We start from the raw sequence: 21304 nt of genomic DNA on the forward strand, positions 1-21304 counted from the left end.
AGTTTTTCAGTGATTGCAATTATTAATTTTTGCATTTACATTTACATTGTAATCATTTAGCAGACACTCTTATCCAGAGCGACTTTCAATTAATGCATAATGTGAATCACAATTTTAAAAAAATGGTTTAGAAAAGTATTTAGTATTTTGAAAAGTTTAGTTCAGCCCAGTGTGATTCAAATGACAAAATACTCAGAAGTCATTAAATTACGTATTTCAAATAGATGTAAGAGAAATACTGAACATCTCTGGCTACTACCCAACACTCTGTCACACTTCCTTATCAAAGAAAACACACCCCCTCTACATACAGAGTACACAGTCAAGTAGGAAGCCCCTCCCTGTCCTCTGGTGTAGAGTTCCATGAAACAGAAAGTCATCTTTGACACTGAACAGAAAGTAATCTTTGACACTGCCATTGCTTAACCTACGGGAGAGAGCACCAAAATGGCAGAGAATCAGGAACTGTTCTGTTGCTCCATCTGTCTGGATCTACTGAATGATCCGGTGACTACTGCCTGTGGACACAGCTACTGTATGGGCTGTATTAAAGAAAGCTGGGATCAGGATGATCTGAAAGGTGTCTACAGCTGTCCACAGTGCAGACAGACCTTTACCCCAAGGCCTGTTCTGAACAGGAGCACTGTGTTGGCTGAAGTGGTGGAGAAACTGAAGAAGACAGGACTCCAGGCTGCTCCCCCTCCTGCTCTGTGCTATGCTGGACCTGGAGATGTGGCGTGTGATGTCTGCACTGGGACCAGAAAGCAGAAAGCCCTTATGTCCTGTCTGGTGTGTCTGGCCTCTTACTGTGAGACTCACCTCCAATCTCACTATGAATCTCCTGCTTTGAAGAAGCACAAGCTGGTCAAAGCCACCACACAACTACAGGAGAAGATCTGCTCTCATCATGACAAACTACTGGAGGTTTTCTGTCGTACCGATCAGCAGTGTATCTGTCTGCTGTGTGTGATGGATGAACATAAAGGCCATGATACAGTGTCAGCTGCAGCAGAGAGGACTGAGAAACAGGTAAGACCAGAACTACTTGTTGGTGACTGTCTGATAAACAAATAATTAAAGATACAGTAGGAACTAAGGCTGTTGTCACGATCGTCGGGAAGAGAGGACCAAGGCGCAGCGTGGAATGTGAACATATTTATTTAAATAATGATCACACGAACAAAACGATAACGTGACGTCCTTGGTTACATACACAAACCAACACGGAACAAGAAACCACACCAAATGAATGCCAAACGGCTACCTAAGTATGGCTCCCAATCAGAGATAACGAGCTACAGCCGTCTCTGATTGGGAGCCACCCTGGCCAACATAGAAATACAAAACTAGACTATCACCCTAGCACACAAAACACAAAGAAACAACACACCCTGGCTCAACATAACAGAGTCCCAGAACCAGGGCGTGACAGCTGTTTGAATATGAGATCATTCAAATGAAATCAATCCTCAGCAGAACAAATATGAACACAAACCTTGAGTATATTGGGTTTGCTCCAAATGTATCACCATTTTCTAAAGTCAAACAACATTATCATTCTGAATGCCCTTTTATGAGTCCAAAGTTCAGCCTCAACCCCTTGATACATGCACGCCTACCATAAAAACTATAATCATTCACATAGCAACATAATAAAATAATTTCAAACAGACAGTTCGTCAACTTTTTAATCCCTAACTTCTATGGGTACTATGTCACATTACTATACTATTGATCTACTGGACAAATAAAGCTTGATAGCTCATTGAAGAGTGATTCTCCACAGAGGCAGCTGGGGATGAGTCAGCAGAAAGTCCAGCAGAGATTCCAGGAGAGCGAGAAGGAGCTGAAGGAGCTCAAACAGGCTGTGGAGTCTCTCAAGGTGAGTATTGTTGACCAGAGGAGACACACAATTTCACTTCTCTCTTCCAGTCAGAGAGAGAGAGATGCCCCTATCCAATCCCACTGGCCCCACTGTTGGGAACAGGCTGTCTTAAAGTTACAAGTGGGGCTACCTCATCACATAACCATGAGTAACCATGAGTGACTCATGTCCGCTGTACATTAACAGAGCTCTCTCTCTCTCACTCTCTCTCAATTCAATTAAATGGGCTTTATTGACATGGGAAACATGTTACATTACCAAAGCAGGTTAAATAAATAATAAACAAAAGTGAAATGAACAATCAGAAATGAACAGTAAACATTGCACTCACAAAATGTTCAAAGGAATAGAGACATTTCAAATGTTATAATTCAAGTGCAAACAGAGTGAGCCATTCGCCAGACTGAGTTCTGGAGGTGAAATGGAAATGAATGAGGGAGAGTTAAGTGAGGTAGAAGGTGTGGTGATGAGCTCAGAACCAGAGCCTGGCATCAATGGACATGATAAAGAAGAATCTGGTGCAGTAGGAGTTACATTGTAGAAGAACGTGGATCCATTCCTTTTGGCAGATTCATTTGTGGTTTCATGTTGGGTGGGAAAGGAGTTGGGTGCAGTTGAATCAATGAAGGTAACCTGTAGTGGACTTGTGATATTTGTTTGTGTTTCTTCTGACCAGAGGGAGTGGGCGCTCTGTGTCACGCAACTTGGGTCAAGATCTGTTTCTTGCTTTGCTCTTAGGAACAGGACACCATTGAAAGGAGTGATTTCTGGGGTAGCGTTAAGTGTAGAAGTGGAGCAATTAAGGTTGAAAACTGCTGGTGTTTGTGATTCCCGCCATTTGGTGCAACACAGACCCGGTGGTGAGCGTGGTGAAACAGAGGAGTCACTGTCAGTCCTTTTGAGTTTTGAGTCTTTACCCAACAAAGTCATGGTAGGATATATCAGTTATCCTGTTAGAGCTTTTGTGCCGAATCCACTGCATTGATTCAGGTGCAACGTTTATGGTCATGTTGCAGCAGTTTGTAGGAGGGAGATTCCAAGATGTGGGAAGTGTGCAGGAGGGCATGGGATAGAGGATTGTGTAGTTTCGGTGGATACAAATGTGTGTCAACTGTTGGGATGCCCATGTTGCTGGGGATCTGAAGTGTCCGGTGCGAGAGAGGCAGGTTGAGGTGGCTAGAGTCAGAGTAGTGCAGAAGGTGTCGTATGCTGAGACAGTGAAGAAAGTAGAGGAGGATGGGTCAAGGGTGAGAGATCCTGAGAGGATCCCTGTGAGTAGTAGATCTGTGCCAGCACAGAGGGATAGGCCAACGAGTGATATATGCTTTAGTAATGATAGCTTCTTAGCGTTCATAGCAATGGTTATCAACTGTACAGCAGAAATGGAACGTAAATCAAAGAAAAAAGATGTTGTGGTGGCAGCTGCAGAGAAGTATTTGGGCATACAAGATTAGACTTCAGAAGAGTTACAGGGTGTGTTGAGTTGTGGTTTCCTGTCCTCCCAGGCCGTTGGCATGGTGCAGGAGCAGATAGGGTCAAGTAGTGGAATGGGGTAGTGGGTATTTAATGAGTAGGGTTAGTTGGAAGGGTGTTTTTCTGTATTATTATAATTTCCCCTTTTCCCATTTTGTGTCACAAAGTATCATGGATTTATATTATAGTCCAGCCTCCGTTTATTACTTACGAACAGACCGCAAGTAGTTGGTTAGTTTTGGTAATTTTAAAAATAAAGTGGTTTTTGTGTGCTCTCGGCTGGGTGCCAAGCGGAATCCGTTAAAAATTTTACTTTTCGTAGACAAGTGTTTGTTTCTTAACAAACTTCAAGGTTACGGAGGGTAGGAGTGGAATGCAGGGTTTGCTAGCAAAGATAGTTTTGGGTGTTTATAGTGTGGGGATGTAGGGCATAATGCTAGTGCAGACAAGCGCGACCAGCCGGCAGCGGGGGCTAGGACTAGGCTGGACACAATACATTTTGAACACCTTTTTCTGATAAAAACGACTTAATTGCATCCGCCATGGAGCCCAGTTTCATAATATTACCATATGTCCCAGATGCTTGCCGTAGTTTAGAAATAATAGGGCATGTTTCACCCTGCCAGCTCCTATTAGTTGTATTGAGCTCTGTGGCACCAACTCGCCTAATGAAAGTTATATTCCCAGCCCATTGTTCTGCGTCACAATGCCAGCTTCACTATTGTTGGTAATGAGACCAGCCCGTATTAACATTGTAGCTTTACCTCAGGTAACTTATTATTAACAAGGTTATGACTACTTGGTGAGCAAACTCACTGTTCACCTGGGTACACCTTGTGGTGACCCACAGTGCTAGCGATGGTTAACCATATTTTTTTCATAAAAAGGTGTAACACCTAAACAGAACGCATGTCCCTGTCCTCCTTTTTCAAGATGTGGCCGATTTTAAACAGCCAGACATTTTTAAAATAAATAAATAAATACATTTTTACAAAATAATTGTAAGATTTATTGTTTCTAAATTGTTGCTGGGTAATTTGTTTGTTAGTAGGCATCAAATTGAGCGAATGCTGCGCAGGTTCACTGAGTTGTAAACTAAATGGATAGGTGTAGCTTATTGATTTATAGATCTGACACAGTTGCTACCTCAGATTATGAGCCTAGCAAGTGTTGTGAATGAGGTATGTAGTACCCACAGAAGGCCACAGGGGGGAGCAAGAGAGCTATAACCCATACAGTTTTTTGCTTTAAACACCCTAAACCTAACAATCAATCAAATGTATTTATAAAGCCCTTTTTACCTCAGCAGATGTTACATAAAGTTATACAGAAACTCTAACCCTACATATAAACAATTTTAGCCTTAACCCTAACCCCTAACCCTAATTCTAGCCTAGAACACGTTGAGAAGTTATTTTAGTAATAATTTACGTTAGTAAATACCATTATAGTACTAAATAGCATTTATTGTTATTTTTTAAATATAAATATAAAATAAAAAATAAAACTTTTTGCTTTATATTAGTCATTTTATTATAGGTATTATTGCAAGGCAGAACACTTGATAAACAACACATTTGTTTTATTTTTTAAATGTGGTTTGAACTGGGTGTGACCTAGTAACCTCTGTGAAAGTCCAGCAATTGGCATGTCATAGGTGGGGCAGGTTTGAGACTGATCTCCGGAATTAATAAAAAAAATACACTTTATTTCTCAGCTACCTCACCAATGTCTTTACGTGAATTACTAACTTTTAATTGCTAAATATTTCCAATAGATTGCAGCATAAGACCATGAAGCATCAGTTATAGGCTACAAGCAGCAATATGATTGACCATAAAATAGCATGCAACCAAACACTATGTCCCATGATTTTCTAAAATTGTCACTCATTACTTCAGAGTTAGCTATATATCTCGTATTAGGCCTGTGTTGCTTTTGGGAGAGCAACAAAATATGAACTATAGCAGGTATTGAACACCGGCCAAATAATCACTAGTCAGATGCGCTAACCTCAACCCTAGTTAACATGCATTATAAAAACCTTCTTAATATCTCATATTTGGAGTAAACCGCCTCTGAATAGAAAAGACGAGTGCATCTTCCAGCCCGCCAATAACTTACATCATGCAACCCTCAAGGTTAGAAAATTAACCTCATCATGCCACTCGCTTGCGCAGGAGTTTTCCTGTGAGGGGGAGTGGTGGTATATCCAGGGAGAGAACTAAACAAAGCTTCTGAAATGTCATTCGTGGTCTTATGCCACCATCTATTGGAATTATTAAGCAATTGCAGTAGTACTGAATAAAGTGTATATACTTACTAAAGTAGTAATTACTAGGAATTGCTAAATATAAGATGTTCTAGTTCATTTTATCACTTACAACCATAAAATAACAATTTATAGCATAACAAACAATGAAACTGACATTAACCAAAAACACCATACATTTAGTTAATTATATATTCAAAAAATATATATATATATATTTAGATGGTTGTCATTATCACTCCCTTAACATAAACACAGACACTGGATACAGACACTGAAAATGAGCTTTCTATATAAAACTGGTAGCTCTCAAAAGAGCCTTTGCTTTGCTGAGCAGTTCGTTTTCAGGAGTATGCTGCCTGCCTGCCTTCAGAGGTGTCAGTCAGTTAATAATGAAAAGTTAAGTTATTGCCAAGCTTTCACAGAGGCCTAGTTTACATGTGAGTCATTTAGCTTATGCTCTTATCCAGAGAGACTAGGGTTAAGTGCCTAAATATGTCGATGTACGATGGTACATCCATAGATTTTTCACCTAGTAGGCTCGGGGATTCGAACCAGCCACCTTTCGGTTACTGCCCAACGCTCTTAACCGCTAGATTACAAATCACAAAATGTTAAACACAAAAGGGCAAATGGTCGTAGATAAATGGTAAGCTGGTTAAATAAAAGACTGATCTTAGAACTTTCAGTCTGCCATTGTTTTGGGGAAATAGGGACATGTCTGTTTATTTCACCAATTATGTCAAATATATGTATTTATTTTAATGGTTTAAAGTTCTACACCATTTGAATCAGGATAATCTCCTTTTTGTAATGATGTAAGGCTGGGCAGCATACTCCGTTGTCATCAAACGCTAGCCCCCAAATACTTTTTGCCCTTGGAACTCTGAGCTCCCCCCATCATTTTCATATGGAGAGGCATGCTGGTATTGTAGTGTATGTTATTCGTAGGTGTTACCGTCAATCAAGGAGTCTGCTCATACTGAACGTCGATCATAAGGTTTATTCAGATCATAAGCTTCAGCATGAGTAACAGGTGACATGACACCCGGAGAGCAGTAGTGTCGTCCAATTCTGATGTCTGCTCTGACCTATCTTCTTCGTGCACCCCTATTTATAACCAATGCAACAAGATGGCTCCCTCTGCTGGCCAGTTTACAATACACTTCCTGTCTATTATATGTTACATTATACTAACAACCAACATTCCATTTCGTCATGAAAAACATTTAACAAAGGCATAATCTTCAGATACGATATTCCCCCCTTTCGAGACGAAATAAACGTCTCGAAAACAAACAGAATAAGATTATGACTATTAATCATTTATCTCATTGAATATTCTTAACCTTAAACCCAAAAACATTCTCCTCTAGAGTGTAAATACCTTTCTATGAAATACCTGTTTATGAAGTGTGAATACATTACTATGACATATGAACAACTGTTTATGAAGTATGAACACATTACTATGAATTATGAATAAATCTCTATGAAGTATGAACACATTACTATGAATTATGAATAACTCTTTATGGAGTGTAAATACATTACTATGAATTATGAATATATCTCTATGGAGTGTGAGAGCGAAAAACTGTCCAGCAGCCATCCATCCATATCAATCAAGACAGTAAAATTCTCTCACCGTCCCTCTGCCCCAGGCAACCACCGTCGGTACTCCAGATAACCTCATAACTCATGTAAATGCATTTGAAACTATGATGTAATTAAATACCCATGTAAACAAAATCCTATCCATAAATATCCACTCTCAGGCTGGTCAACCCATAGGACCTGAAAGGGAATCTCTCCCTGCTTAAACATTCTGTCCCTAACCCCATCGAAACAAACAAAAGCATCTACGATCCTCATCTGCATTCAATAACCTCAAACATAATTATACTAAAATCAATACCTAAGAATATGACACAATTATGTATTACACATGTCTATATTTCATTGCAGACACTGGAATGTAGTCCACTACACTTCGTCTCCCTGTAATGTCCTCTTCCAATGGACTTGTTGATGATGGAATCAGCCACACCCTCCTTGTTTCCTCTCCTCCAGTCATATTGTCTTTGTTTGAGTATTCCAATCTCCACATGCTTCTCCCACATGCTTCTGGAATGACAAGAAAATAAACGACCAAACAGTATCCTTTGCAAAACAACCACTTTCAAATTAAACCTCTATTTCACCCAAGAATTTAAAAAATGATACATAAATGATGCATGAATCACATTATCCATTCCCCCCTTTGATTCATAAATCATACTAAAAATTATACTAATATTGAAAAAACAATTTGAAAAATCATCAAATAATCCAAAATGATATTTATCCCTCAGTTCCACTTGTCCATCTTTATCCAGATCAGGAACAGTCCACACCGGCATCTGAGTGTTGTCTCCAGGCACCACTTCTCCAACCTATCTCAATCTCATAACTTTCTCAAAAGTCAGTACAAACATCACACAGTGTTATCAAAGCTTAAACTACTAGAATCTGACCCATCACTGCCCCTACTGGCCTAATTGATCTTGCAACCAAATCCCTTCAAATGCATCCCTTATATTTTCCAAATGTTACACCATACCATGAATGAAGTCCCCCCTTCTCCCTTAAACTTATTCTTCACTGATAGGCTTGAAGACTATGACATGTCGCCATGTGTCTGCTAAATGACTAAAATGTAAATGTAATGTCACCCTTCTAACCCTAGATTTAGCTGTGTCCAATGCTATCCCTCTTTATAATGGTAAAACCTCATATGGAAGCTTCAACGTTGACCTGTAACAACATCCTATCCCCATAGGGTAAGAATATACTCTATCATAATTTCCCCTTATCCTCTAAAATTCCCATAGTCACATTGTCAGTCAAAAGCTAATCTTTTAACCATCAAAGTCCTGCTCTTCTTACTACCTGATATATAAAAAGTAACCTATTATTTGTCATTACTACCCTTAAGGTCATACTTATCCAAAGTTATCATCTAACATCCCAATCTGATCTTTCCATAAACATACCCCTTACCTCATATGTTTCATTAGAACAAACAACTTTTAGCCCTCAATATTTCACCTGAATACTTCAGAGTTTGCAATTACCTGATTTTACTTTCCCTCTAACCAATGCTCATAGGGTAATCCCTTCACCCAAGAACACTTAAACCCTACTGGTCTGACAACTACATTATTTTATCGGTCAATGACTGTTGCCGATACCACAGTCATGACAAAGCATAACATTTACCCACACCCGTCAGAGGCCGCGCGACCGTCTAACACGTCTTGGGCTGGCATCCCCAACAGACATCAACCCTCAAGATTCCTCACTGACCCCACAGAATGAGTTAATCTATCTCTAATTTCCACAACAGAGGAACGAGCAGCACTGATCAGATGCCCCCCCCCTCTGTCATCAAAATCAAAAGACCTCATCTTGCAGCTTCCATGACGAATCTCTCTTCTCCATTTCAGATTAATCTATATTGTTTCTATTAATATCGGCTCTCCTTTTTTAACCCTATTCGTAATAACCTAAACCCCTGAGTCTCTCTTGCTGCCTCCTTCAATTTCAGAAAAGTTGTTGTCATCCTTCCTACATTTGCTATTACCATCGTATCATTAATCCCTTCCAAAGTTACCATTAAAGTAGTTGATTTAGCTGCTGTATTAACCCTAATTACTTCTAGTGCAAAATTTCCCATATCCTATGTGTATTATTCACTGTTGGAGTGACTACTGTCCATTCAGTTCTACTCCTCCTGAACTCCCTCAATGACTGTGAAAACTTCCACAGACTTCAAATCTTCCATTATAAGCGTTACTTTATGAATTACATTGCCCGTTAACCAATAATTCCTAACCGAAACAAATTCTAATGCTTGCCCTAAATAAGTACACATATATTCTCCCTAACCTTTCTCTATAATATTACGCAACATAAGTGAACAGTCACTCCTAACCCTATTCCAAACTATACCTCCTTCTACTCCTGGTCCTGATAACAATACTTATTCTCCATAATTATCTCTCCATATGAGAGAAACGTCCCCATCTTAAACCCTAATAAGTATTTTTCCCCCTAAAATTGGTGCTGTATTGGTTCCCTTATAATCCAATGCAATATGTTTATGACTTTAATACCTATCAATGTTGAAAGAGTTAAATTGCTTCTCCCTGTTGTTATAATAGACTGAAGTGTTAATGTCCTTAGTTACTCCTAGTTTTCCCCAAAGGAAAAAAAAAATGGTCTTTGCTTGTACTTCCATCTATCACCACTAGTGTCACTTTTTCCCCCTTTCAGTTCTACCTCTAAACTTTAAACTTTTGATTACACAAAATACACCTATAATGACATTGATCTCCCTGCTGGAAACTGTAAATATAGATACTCAATCACCCTCAATCTTCTCTTATCATTCAGCAACACATACTTTCTCAATGCATCTGCTCCTAACCGATCTAAACTCCTCCCCTATCTTCCCACTAAACGTTAAAATGTCCTTCCTCACTGTTCTCTCTCTGTCTTACTACTAACTTTGAAACTTAGCTTACTGTCTCAGAGTTCCTTCACCCCTAGTTCTCCTAACCTATTTTAATCTAATCTTTTCTCTCATAACATTTAAAACCTTTTCCCCTGATTTATTGACAAAATCTCTTACCACCAAATTTTAGAATATGTGATTGGGAAAGTTCCCCACCTGCTTCTGACTCATTACACACAGACTTGGCAAAACCGACTAAACACCTTTTAGCCTAACCTCAAATCTCTTAGTGTAAGAATGTAACCCAAAATAACAGTCACCCCTATTAAGTTTTTTCCCAGACAGATTGTCTAACAGGCAATCTAATACATTATCATCCTTCCTATGATATTTATCTTTTAAGCAAATGATTCCCCAAAAACCCTACTTTTTAAAATAGTCTCCCAGACAGTCAGTCGTCTATTGTGCCTCTGATTGAATACTTCAATTTACACCATGCATCTCTTCCCAACACTGCCATAACAGCATCTTCTAATATTAGTATGTCTCTTTTACTTCCTCTTTGACTTTTATAACAGAGCTCAATTGATTCCCTAAGAGTAATTAAACTATTTTACTACTTCCAATCCCTATCCTAATTAGTTATCAATTAGTGAGATGTTTAACCTCTTTAGGCTGAACCCAGATAAGTTTTCCCCTATTCACTATCACTTCTAATTGTCGGTTGTTTCAACTGTTAGCTATTTTCTCTTCTTCTCTAATCAAGGCTCTCAGCAATGCACCCATTCCGGATATTCTCGGCACTCTAGAATATTTAGTGTTCACCTGAAGCACAGGTGATCTTCACTTGCTCGTTGATCTTCCTCTGTTTCTTCTTCTCCAATTCTGTGTCTGTCCAGAAACTGACCGTCGATATGGAACATCTGGTCCCCCCTTGGTTGGTACAATTGCCTTTGATATTGTTCAGTTAAAGCTGTAACAGTGATTGTTGATTTGATTCACTCTGATTCTTCATAACCAACACTTATTTTCTTCTTCTCCACCACCCGTTATAAGTTGTATTTGATAGAGTTTTCTTCGTCCGGTTCTTCTCGTTGTGGACCTATCAGTATTCTTCAAAAGGTTATCTTCTAAGTTCTGTTCTTGAAATATCATCTTCCATCATCTTCTTACTTTTCTTCATCAGAACTCGAATATCTTGTCTTCTTCTTCGTTCAACTTTCATCCGAGATCAAGTCTCCAGTATCCTTCTTTCCTCTCTTGCCACTTCCTTCTGATCACAGAGTCACCTCCACCCATGGCCTCTCATCAATCACTCTCATCGTCATCATCGTCATCTCCTTAAGTTCCCAGACATCTCGGTTTTCTTCCGTCTTCTGGATTCATCTTCATCGTTGTTTCTGCTCGTATTCGTCTTCATCTCTGATGCCACAATCACCCTGCTGGATGATGTCTTTCTGCTGAATCCATATGTGAGAATGGTGTACTAACTTCTGCCATTAGTCTCTCCTAACACTAGTCTACTTTGATTAAAAAATGACTATTTTAATCAATTTCCCCCTATATCAAGCCCTTTATATTCCTTTATTGTGAACTATCCTATTTTAGACTATTTAAGTTATATAGACTTCCCCCCTGTAATTCTTAATATAACCTAACAACTCCAAATAAATCCAAATAAGTAAATTAAAAATCCCGAATAATTAAAACCAATTTTTATTCCTATATCCTATGTCACCACCTTATCCATTAGTGTTGAGTATATTACCACAGCCCATCAACTGCCAGTAAATGCAAGTTAGTCATCTTCAGACTAAAATACCCCTAACCAAAGCCTTTAACCCCTTGCTCTATAACCCCTAATTATCATAAATTTAAAGAATAATGTCAGTACCTGATTTCCAATCGAACTGCAATCCAGCCCAGTGATGCACATAGCCTCCAAAATGTAACTTTTATTGAAATAGAATTTGCCAAGCCCCTTGTAAAATCGTCATAACATCACATATCCTGTTAGGGGAAGATCTTGTAACCATAATCAGTACCAAACCCTTTTTGACTTGATCCTCTGCCACGTGACGTGATCACTTCCTGTATCTCCTCACTCCTCTCACTTAGCGTTCCTCTCATATGACAGAAGAACAAAGACACAACATAACATTTAGTCGTTAATGCAGTCACTGAGTATCTCCAACCATTCAATATTCGTTTGTTCTACATTATTCACTCTAAGACTAAACTCAGAATTAAATAAATCGCTCAAAAACCTTTTTATTTTTTATTTTAATCCGTTATTTAATTCTTTAATTAAATGTATTATAATCCGCTACCATATATCTAATTTATAAATTCAATAGGCTACAAAGCAAGTTTCATCTTCAACCAATCTCTAAACTAGAATACTCGTGCTAAAATCTCTCTGTCTGTGTGTTTCTCCGTCTCCCTGCAGCCCCCATGTGTTGTTTTGCAGAATCCCACGCATGCGCAAATATCATTTATTACATAGATCGCTCCAAAACATTTCATTTAATCTTAATCGTTTTATTTTAATTAATTATACTCCGTCAACATATATTTGATCTATAAATGTACTACATCGCCAAATAGTTTAACGTTCACATAACAGTTACTTTAACGATTTTAAAAGTCGTGTTCACCTCTCTCTTCCGGTAGCCCTTACCCCTGAAAAGAAGCCTGAAACAATCACATGACCGTACTGGCCACCATTTTGTTCCGTCGCCTCAGCACGACCGCATGTCGAAGATTTAGTGCCGTAAACCAAAACGTGTCATAATCTTGTGCCATAAACTCCCCCTTTCTGTAGTGTAGTGTCGCAAAATTAAACGCATGCGCACAACCATTCAAAAATACGTTTCCCCATGAAAGAATGATTCTCTCCTCTCTCCCCAAACAGAAAGAATAACAGCCAGCTGTAACTTACCATTTCCCCCATAGTCAAACAACATTTAACAGCGCTCACAAAACATACAACCTGACTTACAGACAGTGACAAGTTTAAGAGACTTTAACCCATCGCAATGGAATCTCTAAGGATATCCGTTAGCATGTAGCACGCATCACAATTAGCATTCAACCTTAGCAGTTAGCTTAGCCTACGGTACATCGTGACACAACACACAATTAGCACTAGCATCCAGCCACCATGATGTAGCATGATTCACATTTTAGCCTTACAAAAATTAGCCTTTAGCCTCAAGCCTTAGCATTTAGCATTTCGCCACGATGTACCACGTGACCCGAACCATACAATCAAGCCTTAGCAACGAGGCACCACGTGGCCTGAAACAATCCAGCCTTAGCTTCAGCCTCTAGCCAACAGCGGCCTACAACACAAATCAATATCCTGCACCGTGGCCAAATAAATAATCATCCAATTCTCTCCCCGTCTAACTTTTTGTTGCCTTGAAAGATGAATCTCATATCAAGCGGTTACCACCAACCAATTACCCGTCGGCCAGAGGCGGAGTATAACATAGCTACAACCATTCACTTCATAATTCCCGCTTAAGGAATCAACCTGATTCAGTCTAACTAAGCCCAGGATTTGTAGCCCACTTAATAATAATAATAATTATTATTACAAGTCGCCTCGTTTCGAGGTCTTTTCCGTATTCCCGGTGCCCTAATTATGCAGATATCTCCCAACATATATTCTCTACCAATCCATTTGTACAATCCATCGTTGTAAACAGCGTTTACACATCAACCAAATTTAGAATATTTTCGTTCAGACTCCCAGTTAACAGCAACACCATACCTCAATAACGACCCAAGTACTTTTAACTGTGCACCGTCAAAGCCCTCTCCCCAATCAACGAAATGACTAGGGTCCAAAGTTTGTGAATAATCTCACCTTTAGCCGGCTTGAACAATAGTCAATTCACGAATCCAGGAAAGGGACCAATAACGATGCAATCAATATCTCAGCGGAGCCTCCATTATGTAGTGTATGTTATTCGTAGGTGTTACCGTCAATCAAGGAGTCTGCTCATACTGAACGTCGATCATAAGGTTTATTCAGATCATAAGCTTCAGCATGAGTAACAGGTGACATGACACCCGGAGAGCAGTAGTGTCGTCCAATTCTGATGTCTGCTCTGACCTATCTTCTTCGTGCACCCCTATTTATAACCAATGCAACGAGATGGCTCCCTCTGCTGGCCAGTTTACAATACACTTCCTGTCTATTATATGTTACATTATACTAACAACCAACATTCCATTTCGTCATGAAAAACATTTAACAAAGGCATAATCTTCAGATACGATAGTATATTTCGGAAAATATCTCACAATGTCTATATTTAGTTTTTTTCATGTTGGACACCATTTTTTTCTGTTTCGAAATTTTTTGGTGCCATTTAGGGAAAATTGAATTCTAAGGATCATTCCAGTCAGAAGAGGCTCAGTGATGGTTCGCTTCAATTCATTTGCTATGGCTTCGTGAGCAGAGGCAGGTTGCTGAAGACTCCGGTCGACAAAGGCTTGGTGGGCTCATCCCAGGAAATATTGGCTGTCATTGGGGAAGAGGCTCTGATCAGGGGGGAAGTGCAGGGGGGCAGACTGGGGAGGAGGAGGACGACGGTACCGTGCCAATATAGGAGGAAGAGGGGGGAGGTGAGTCTGCGGGAGCGGAGGACAAGGCGTCTCATTTTCAGACGGCTCATTGGATCCAGAGCTGACAGCCAGTCAGGCTGAGGGCCCAGTATATACGGTGAGAGAACTTTCTAGGTTCCTGATGGAGACTAAAGGGGAAAAAGAAGGTTCTGCTGGAGTCTTATTTGATTGATCCTGGAAGATTTGTAAGGTCAGTACAACACGTGATGAAGAATGAGGGGTTTAGTGTCCTCTCACCCAGGAAGCGGTATAGGCTGAGAAAATGGGTCATGGGTTCTTAAGGGCATGTCTTCAGAATCTGCTTAAATTGATGTTTTTTTTTCTGGCATGGCAGCTTTATGGGCTTCTCTACTGGTTTCTGATTGTGGTGATTTCCCTCCCATCTCTTATGGAGATTTCATGGTTAGACTTCCTTAACATGAACGGCGGCAGAGACTGGGGGAATATGTCAAACCAAAAACATTTAAACGTGATTATTTTAGCAAGAGACACACAGTGATGTGATTAATGAAGTGTATTGGGGGTCTGGTGGAAGGCGGCGCAGGTGCTGAGCCATGGCAGAAATCTTAGTGCAGGGGTAGCAAAAGAGGTGTGTAAGGGTAGGTTGTTAGTGGTTAGAGCCAAAATCAATGACCTTGTCTTTGCTTTCATAAATGTGTCTGCACCTAATATAGGGCTCAGTTCTCTGTTTCACCAGGGCCCAGGCAGGTGTCCTATTGGAAATTCAATGTAAAGCTCTTCCAAGATGTCACTTTTTGCTCAAGCTTCCAAGGCTTTTGGGAGAGGTGGGGACAGCAGAAGGGGGAGTTTGAGTCTCTCAGTCAGTGGTGGGACGTAGGGAAAGCCCAGATTCAGGTTTTCAGTCAGCAGTATACATATTTTTCCTCTTCAGAGGCCAGGAGAGTACTGGGGGAGCTTGAGAGGTTCATAAGTGAGGGGGAGGCTGAGCTGGTGGGGCAAGGTAGGGTGGGGCTACAAGATAATCTATCTGAACTACTCAGGGACCTAGGGGCTTTCATTTCAGAGAAAGCAAAAGGATCACTTGTAAGAGCTAGTTTTTCCATGTTGAGAGAGATGGATGCTCCTAGTTCTTTTGGGTTGGAAAAACAGAGTGGGGAAACCAAGACAATCCATTGTTTATGTTTGTCTGATGGGCGTGTAACTTATATTGTGGGGAGATGAGGGAGCCTGATGGGTGGGTAATTTCTGTTGTGGGGGAGATGAGGGAGCCTGCTGGGTGGGTAATTTCTTTTGTGGGGGAGATGAGGGAGCCTGATGGGTGGGTAACTTCTGTTGTGGGGAGATGAGGGAGCCTGATGGGTGGGTAACTTCTGTTGTGAGGAGATGAGAGAGCCTGATGGGTGGGTAACTTCTGTTGTGGGGAGTTGAGGCAGCGGGCTGTGGAGTTGTACTCTGATTTATAGAGGGCAGAACTCTGTGATCCTGGGTGTTCTCAGGTTCTGCTCACAGACCTTTCCAAACTCTCTCTGTCACAGAGAATTGACAAAGAACTTAATTAACTGGAGGCCTGTGGCATTGCTCTGTGGGGACTATAAGATGGACGGGTAACTGTGTATCAGGACACCTAATCACAGACAATCTGTTCATAATCAGGAGAAAGCCTTTGATAGGGTGGACCATGAATATCTGTTCTATGTGTTGTTTTGGTTGTGGGGAGAATTTTGTGGCCTGTGTTCAAATGTTGTACGCTGGGGCTTCATGTATGGTCAAGGTGGGGGGAGGGCTCAGTAGGCCAGTCTGGGCAGGGAGGGGCATTCACCAGGGACAGTTCCATCGTTCTGACTCAAAGCGGCGCAGAGGCCACTGTACCCTATGGAGGTGGGCTGGAGGGAACCAGCATGTGCTCTGTTGAGGAGGGCTGGTGGTTTGGGGCTGGTTCAGCAGCTCTTCATTAACATTTAACATTTAAGTAATTTAGCAGACGCTCTTATCCAGAGCGACTTACAAATTGCTGCATTCAACTTAGGATAGCCAGTGGGACAACTACATCTCGATCACAATAAGTACATTTCTTTAATCAAGTCAGTGCTAGCAGGTGAAATAAGTCAGGTGTTAGTTTAGACAAAAGACAGTGGTAGTAAACGGGGGGTAGAAGGATTACTTTATACTATTGCAGGTATTCCTTAAAGAGGTGGGGTTTCAAGTGTCTCCAGAAGGTGGTCAGTGACTCCGCTGTCCTGGCGTCGTGTGGGAGCTTGTTCCACCATTGGGGTGCCAGAGCAGCGAATAGCTTTGACTGGGCTGAGCGGGAACTGTGCTTCCGTAGAGGTAGGGGAGCTAGCAGGCCAGAGGTGGATGAACGTAGTGCCCTCGTTTGGGTGTAGGGTCTGATCAGAGCCTGAAGGTAAGGAGGTGCCGTTCCCCTCACAGCTCCGTTGGCAAGCACCATGGTTTTGTAGTAGATGCGAGCTTCAACTGGAAGCCTGTGGAGTGTGCGGAGGAGCGGGGTGACATGAGAGAACTTGGGAAGGTTGAACACCAGACGGGCTGCAGCGTTCTGGATAAATTGCAGGGGTTTAATGGCACAGGCAGGGAGCCCAGCCAACAGCGAGTTGCAGTAATCCATACGGGAGATGACAAGTGCCTGGATTAGGACCTGTGCCGCTTTCTGTGTAAGCTAGGGTTGTACTCTGCGAATGTTGTAGAGCATGAACCTGCAGGATCGGGTCACCACTTTGATGTTAGCAGAGAATGACAGGGTGTTGTCCAGGGTCACGCCAATGTTCTTTGCACTCTGGGAGGAGGACACAATGGAGTTGTCAACCGTGATGGCGAGATCATGGAGCGGGCAGTCCTTCCCCGGGAGGAAGAGCAGCTCCGTCTTGCCGAGGTTCAGCTTGAGGTGGTGATCTGACATCCACACTGATATGTCTGCCAGACATGCAGAGATGTGATTCGCCACCTGATTATCAGAAGGGGGAAAGGAGAAAATTAATTGTGTGTCGTCTGCGTAGCAATGATAGGAGAGACCATGCGGCCGGAGAGACTCAATACAGCAGGGGTCTCTGATTTCTATGCTGCAGTACTGAGGGCCTGGCAGCTGCTGAGGGCCACAGGAGAGGGGGGTGTGGTGCCTGGGCCATGGGTATGGGAGGAGCCCACCTTCCACAACCCACTGATCCTGTAGAGGTCCACTCATTCAGCCATCCTGCAGGGACCTTTAATGGCAGCAGGCATCAGGAGACTAGCAGACCTGCGGCTGCCGGGGGGTGGAAAACCCCACAAGAGTCGGCACAGCAGGCGGGACAAACGTCTCTTAGGCTGCTGGAGAGAGTCATGGGGGAGGTCCAGGAGGCTCTGCCTGACCCAGTGAGGAGGGGGCTGGAGCAGCCTGAGGAGGGGCCACCACCGTTTCCACCACTGCAAGTGACAGCAGAGACTGGGGACTGGCAGGAGAGTCCGGAGGACTTACTGACTTTTAACACTCTGAGCCTGGGGGAGTTTGAGGAGGTGGGGGGTAAGGTGCTGTACACCCTCAGTGTCAAGGTTAGACACATCAGGAGCTTAGCGGGAGTGAAGGGGCATCAGTGGCAGGGGGTTGTGGGGGCTGAGAGCATGGCAGGGTATAGGTGGAGGGTGCTCTATAAGCTCCCAGTGCTGGAAAGGTCAGGGGTCCTCCAGTGGAGGGTATTACATGGAGCCCTGGACACCAATAGCTGGTTGGCTCGGGTTGACCTGGAAGTTGGGGAGGGGTGTTCGTTTTCTGCAATGACAGACTGTTCATCATGTTTTTTCTGTGTTGCCAGGGTAATGCCATTACTGTTGACGCCTTAGGGTTGAGTTTGAGTTGTACAAAATGATCAACAGTGTGGAGATGTTTCAAGAGGTATGGGGGCTCAGGGGGGCTGTCTGTACGGCTGGAGAGGAGGGGTTGGATGGAAGGTTGGAATGTGGTGCTGGATGGTGTATTGTACTGTGGTGTTGGGTACTGGATAATGTGATTGTGTGGAGGTTGTGGTGGCACGCAATGTGCTTTTAGGAGGGGGGGTGTTAGTGTAATGAGGATGGCTCATTAAAGGAAGACATGTCAGTCTCTCTCTCTCTCTCTCTCTCTCTCTCTCTCTCTCTGTCTGTCTGTCTCTCTCTCTCTCTCTCTCTCTCTCTCTCTCTCTATCTCTCTCAACAGTGCTCTGCACAGGCAGCAGTGGAGGACAGTGATAAGATCTTTACCGAGCTGATCCGCTCCATTGAGAGAAGGCGCTCTGAGGTGAAGGAGCTGATCAGAGCCCAAGAGAAGGCTCAAGTGAGTCAAGCTGAAGGACTCCTGGAGCAATTGGAGCAGGAGATAGCTGAGCTGAGGAAGAGAAGCACTGAGCTGGAGCAGCTCTCACACACAGAGGATCACATCCATTTCCTCCAGGTAACTCAACTGCCTTGATACATGTGATATAGAAATTTAAACTCAATGTGAAACTCTCAATCATTTGGGTCTGTTCTCTCTCTCTCTCTGTCTCTCTCTCCAGAGTTATCAGTCTCTCTCCGGTACCAGTGTATCTTCAGACTTAACCAGCATCGTTGTCCGTCCTCTTCAGTACTTTGGAGATGTGAGTAAGACTGTGTCTGAACTGAGAGAGAAACTAGAAGACGTCCTTAAAGGAGAATGGACCAAGATCTCCTCTACAGGTGTGTTGAAAATAATAAGAACATCAACTTTAGACCATTGAAAGTTCCCTACTAGTCATATACATGTGGAATATGGTGTGATGATAACATTCCCTCTCTCTGTGAATGTGTTTGTGTGTCTGTAGTGAATATAGTGGATGTTGTACTGCCTCCAGAGCCCAAGACCAGAGAACAGTTGTTACAATGTGAGTCTCTTTATTCTGAAGTAACTAACAGTCTCTTTTTACTGACACTCCTAACAATCCCTCTAGAAATATATAGCAATAGTAGATCTAATCAAAGACTGGGTATCTATCTGACTCCTCATATTTCTCTGATTTGATCTCTGCTGTGCTCTAATCAAAGACAGGGTAGATACAGTATCTGACTTAACTTATTGTTCTAACTCCCCTCATTGGTCTCTGCTCTGCTCTTCTCCCAGATTCCTGTCAGCTCACACTGGACCCAAACACAGCACACACACTCCTCTCTCTGTCTAAAAGGAACAGAAAGGTGACCTATAAAGGCCAAGACCAACCATATCCTGATCATCCAGACAGATTCACCAACGACTACCAGGTTTTGTGTAGAGAGGGTCTGTCTGGACGCTGTTACTGGGAGGTGGAGTGGAGTGGGTGGTGTGTTAATACATCAGTCTCATATAAAGACATCAGCAGAACAGAGACAGATGGTCGATTTGGAGACAATGACAAGTCCTGGAGTTTACAGTGTTATAGTGATGGTTATTGTTTCATACACAATAATGTTGTGACTAAAGTATCAGGCCCTCAGTCCTCCAGAGTAGGAGTGGACCTGGATCACAAGGCAGGTACTCTGTCCTTCTACAGTGTCTCTGACACAATGACCCTCCTCCACAGAGTCCAGACCACATTCACTCAGCCCCTCTATCCTGGGTTTTATCTCTCTGGGACTGCTGAGCTGGTTAAACTGTAGTAGGGTCCACATATAATATAATAATATAATATGCCATTTAGCAGACGCTTTTATCCAAAGCGACTTACAGTCACATGTGCATACAATTTTGTGTATGGGTGGTCCCGGGGTTCGAACCCACTACCTTGGCGTTACAAGCGCCGTGCTCTACCAGCTGAGCTACAGAGGACCACATACTAGTCATGCTGGTGTAGTCAATAGCTGAGCTGGTTAAACTGTAGTAGGGTCCACATAGATACTAGTCATGCTGGTGTAGTCTATAGCTGAGCTGTTTAAACTGTAGTAGGGTCCACATTGATACTAGTCATGCTGGTGTAGTCTATAGCTGAGCTGGTTAAACTGTAGTAGGGTCCACATAGATACTAGTCATGCTGGTGTAGTCTATAGCTGAGCTGGTTAAACTGTAGTAAGGTCCACATAGATACTAGTCATGCTGGTGGTGATGGTCCCCAGATGTGATGATTCATTCTGCTCTGTTTTTATGTACAATGATTTGATTGATTTGATCTTCAGAAGATGTTATGAATTACAATTCAATGCATTCATATTATTTGTAAGTGCAACGTTTTAATCTTATACATTTACATTAATCATGATGTATGCTGTTAATGTATGTTGGTTGTCTTTCAGAACCATTGAAATTTGTTCTCAATTGGTTCTCTGTCTCAATGTAATTTTCCTCAGTATCATGGAACAGGTAGTGTTACTTACTTGCTAATTGAACTATATGGGCCGGTTTCCCGGACACAGATGAAGCCTAGTCCTAGACTATAAAGCATGTTCAATGGAGATGTCCGGGAAACCGGCCCTAAATTTGGCATCTTTTATTCTCCCGTACTGCTCAGTCAAGCAACATTATACCTGTCCAGCAGGTGGTGCTATTAACCAAACAATAAAAACATCAGCTATCTTGACTTGTCACTCAGTATATCAGTAATGTTCAGAATTGTACTTTAATATC

The 21304-nt window shown here is 42.0% G+C and overlaps 1 protein-coding gene across 1 annotated transcript; it reads left to right on the forward strand.

Moving 5' to 3' along the window:
- Window positions 1–264: 264 nt before the first annotated feature.
- Window positions 265–20343, forward strand: LOC311115193 (tripartite motif-containing protein 16-like; the record flags this gene model as incomplete). Its single annotated transcript, XM_084190392.1, has 6 exons — window positions 265–1029; window positions 1787–1882; window positions 18914–19147; window positions 19251–19410; window positions 19536–19595; window positions 19832–20343. Exons 1-6 carry the CDS (start codon window positions 448–450, stop codon window positions 20341–20343), a joined length of 1644 nt encoding a protein of 547 aa, XP_084046518.1. The 5' UTR covers window positions 265–447.
- Between the last annotated feature and the right edge of the window lie 961 nt (window positions 20344–21304).

This window comes from Coregonus lavaretus (assembly GCF_964263955.1).
Source record: "Coregonus lavaretus genome assembly, contig: HAP1_SCAFFOLD_2609, whole genome shotgun sequence".
Classification (NCBI taxonomy): domain Eukaryota; kingdom Metazoa; phylum Chordata; class Actinopteri; order Salmoniformes; family Salmonidae; genus Coregonus; species Coregonus lavaretus.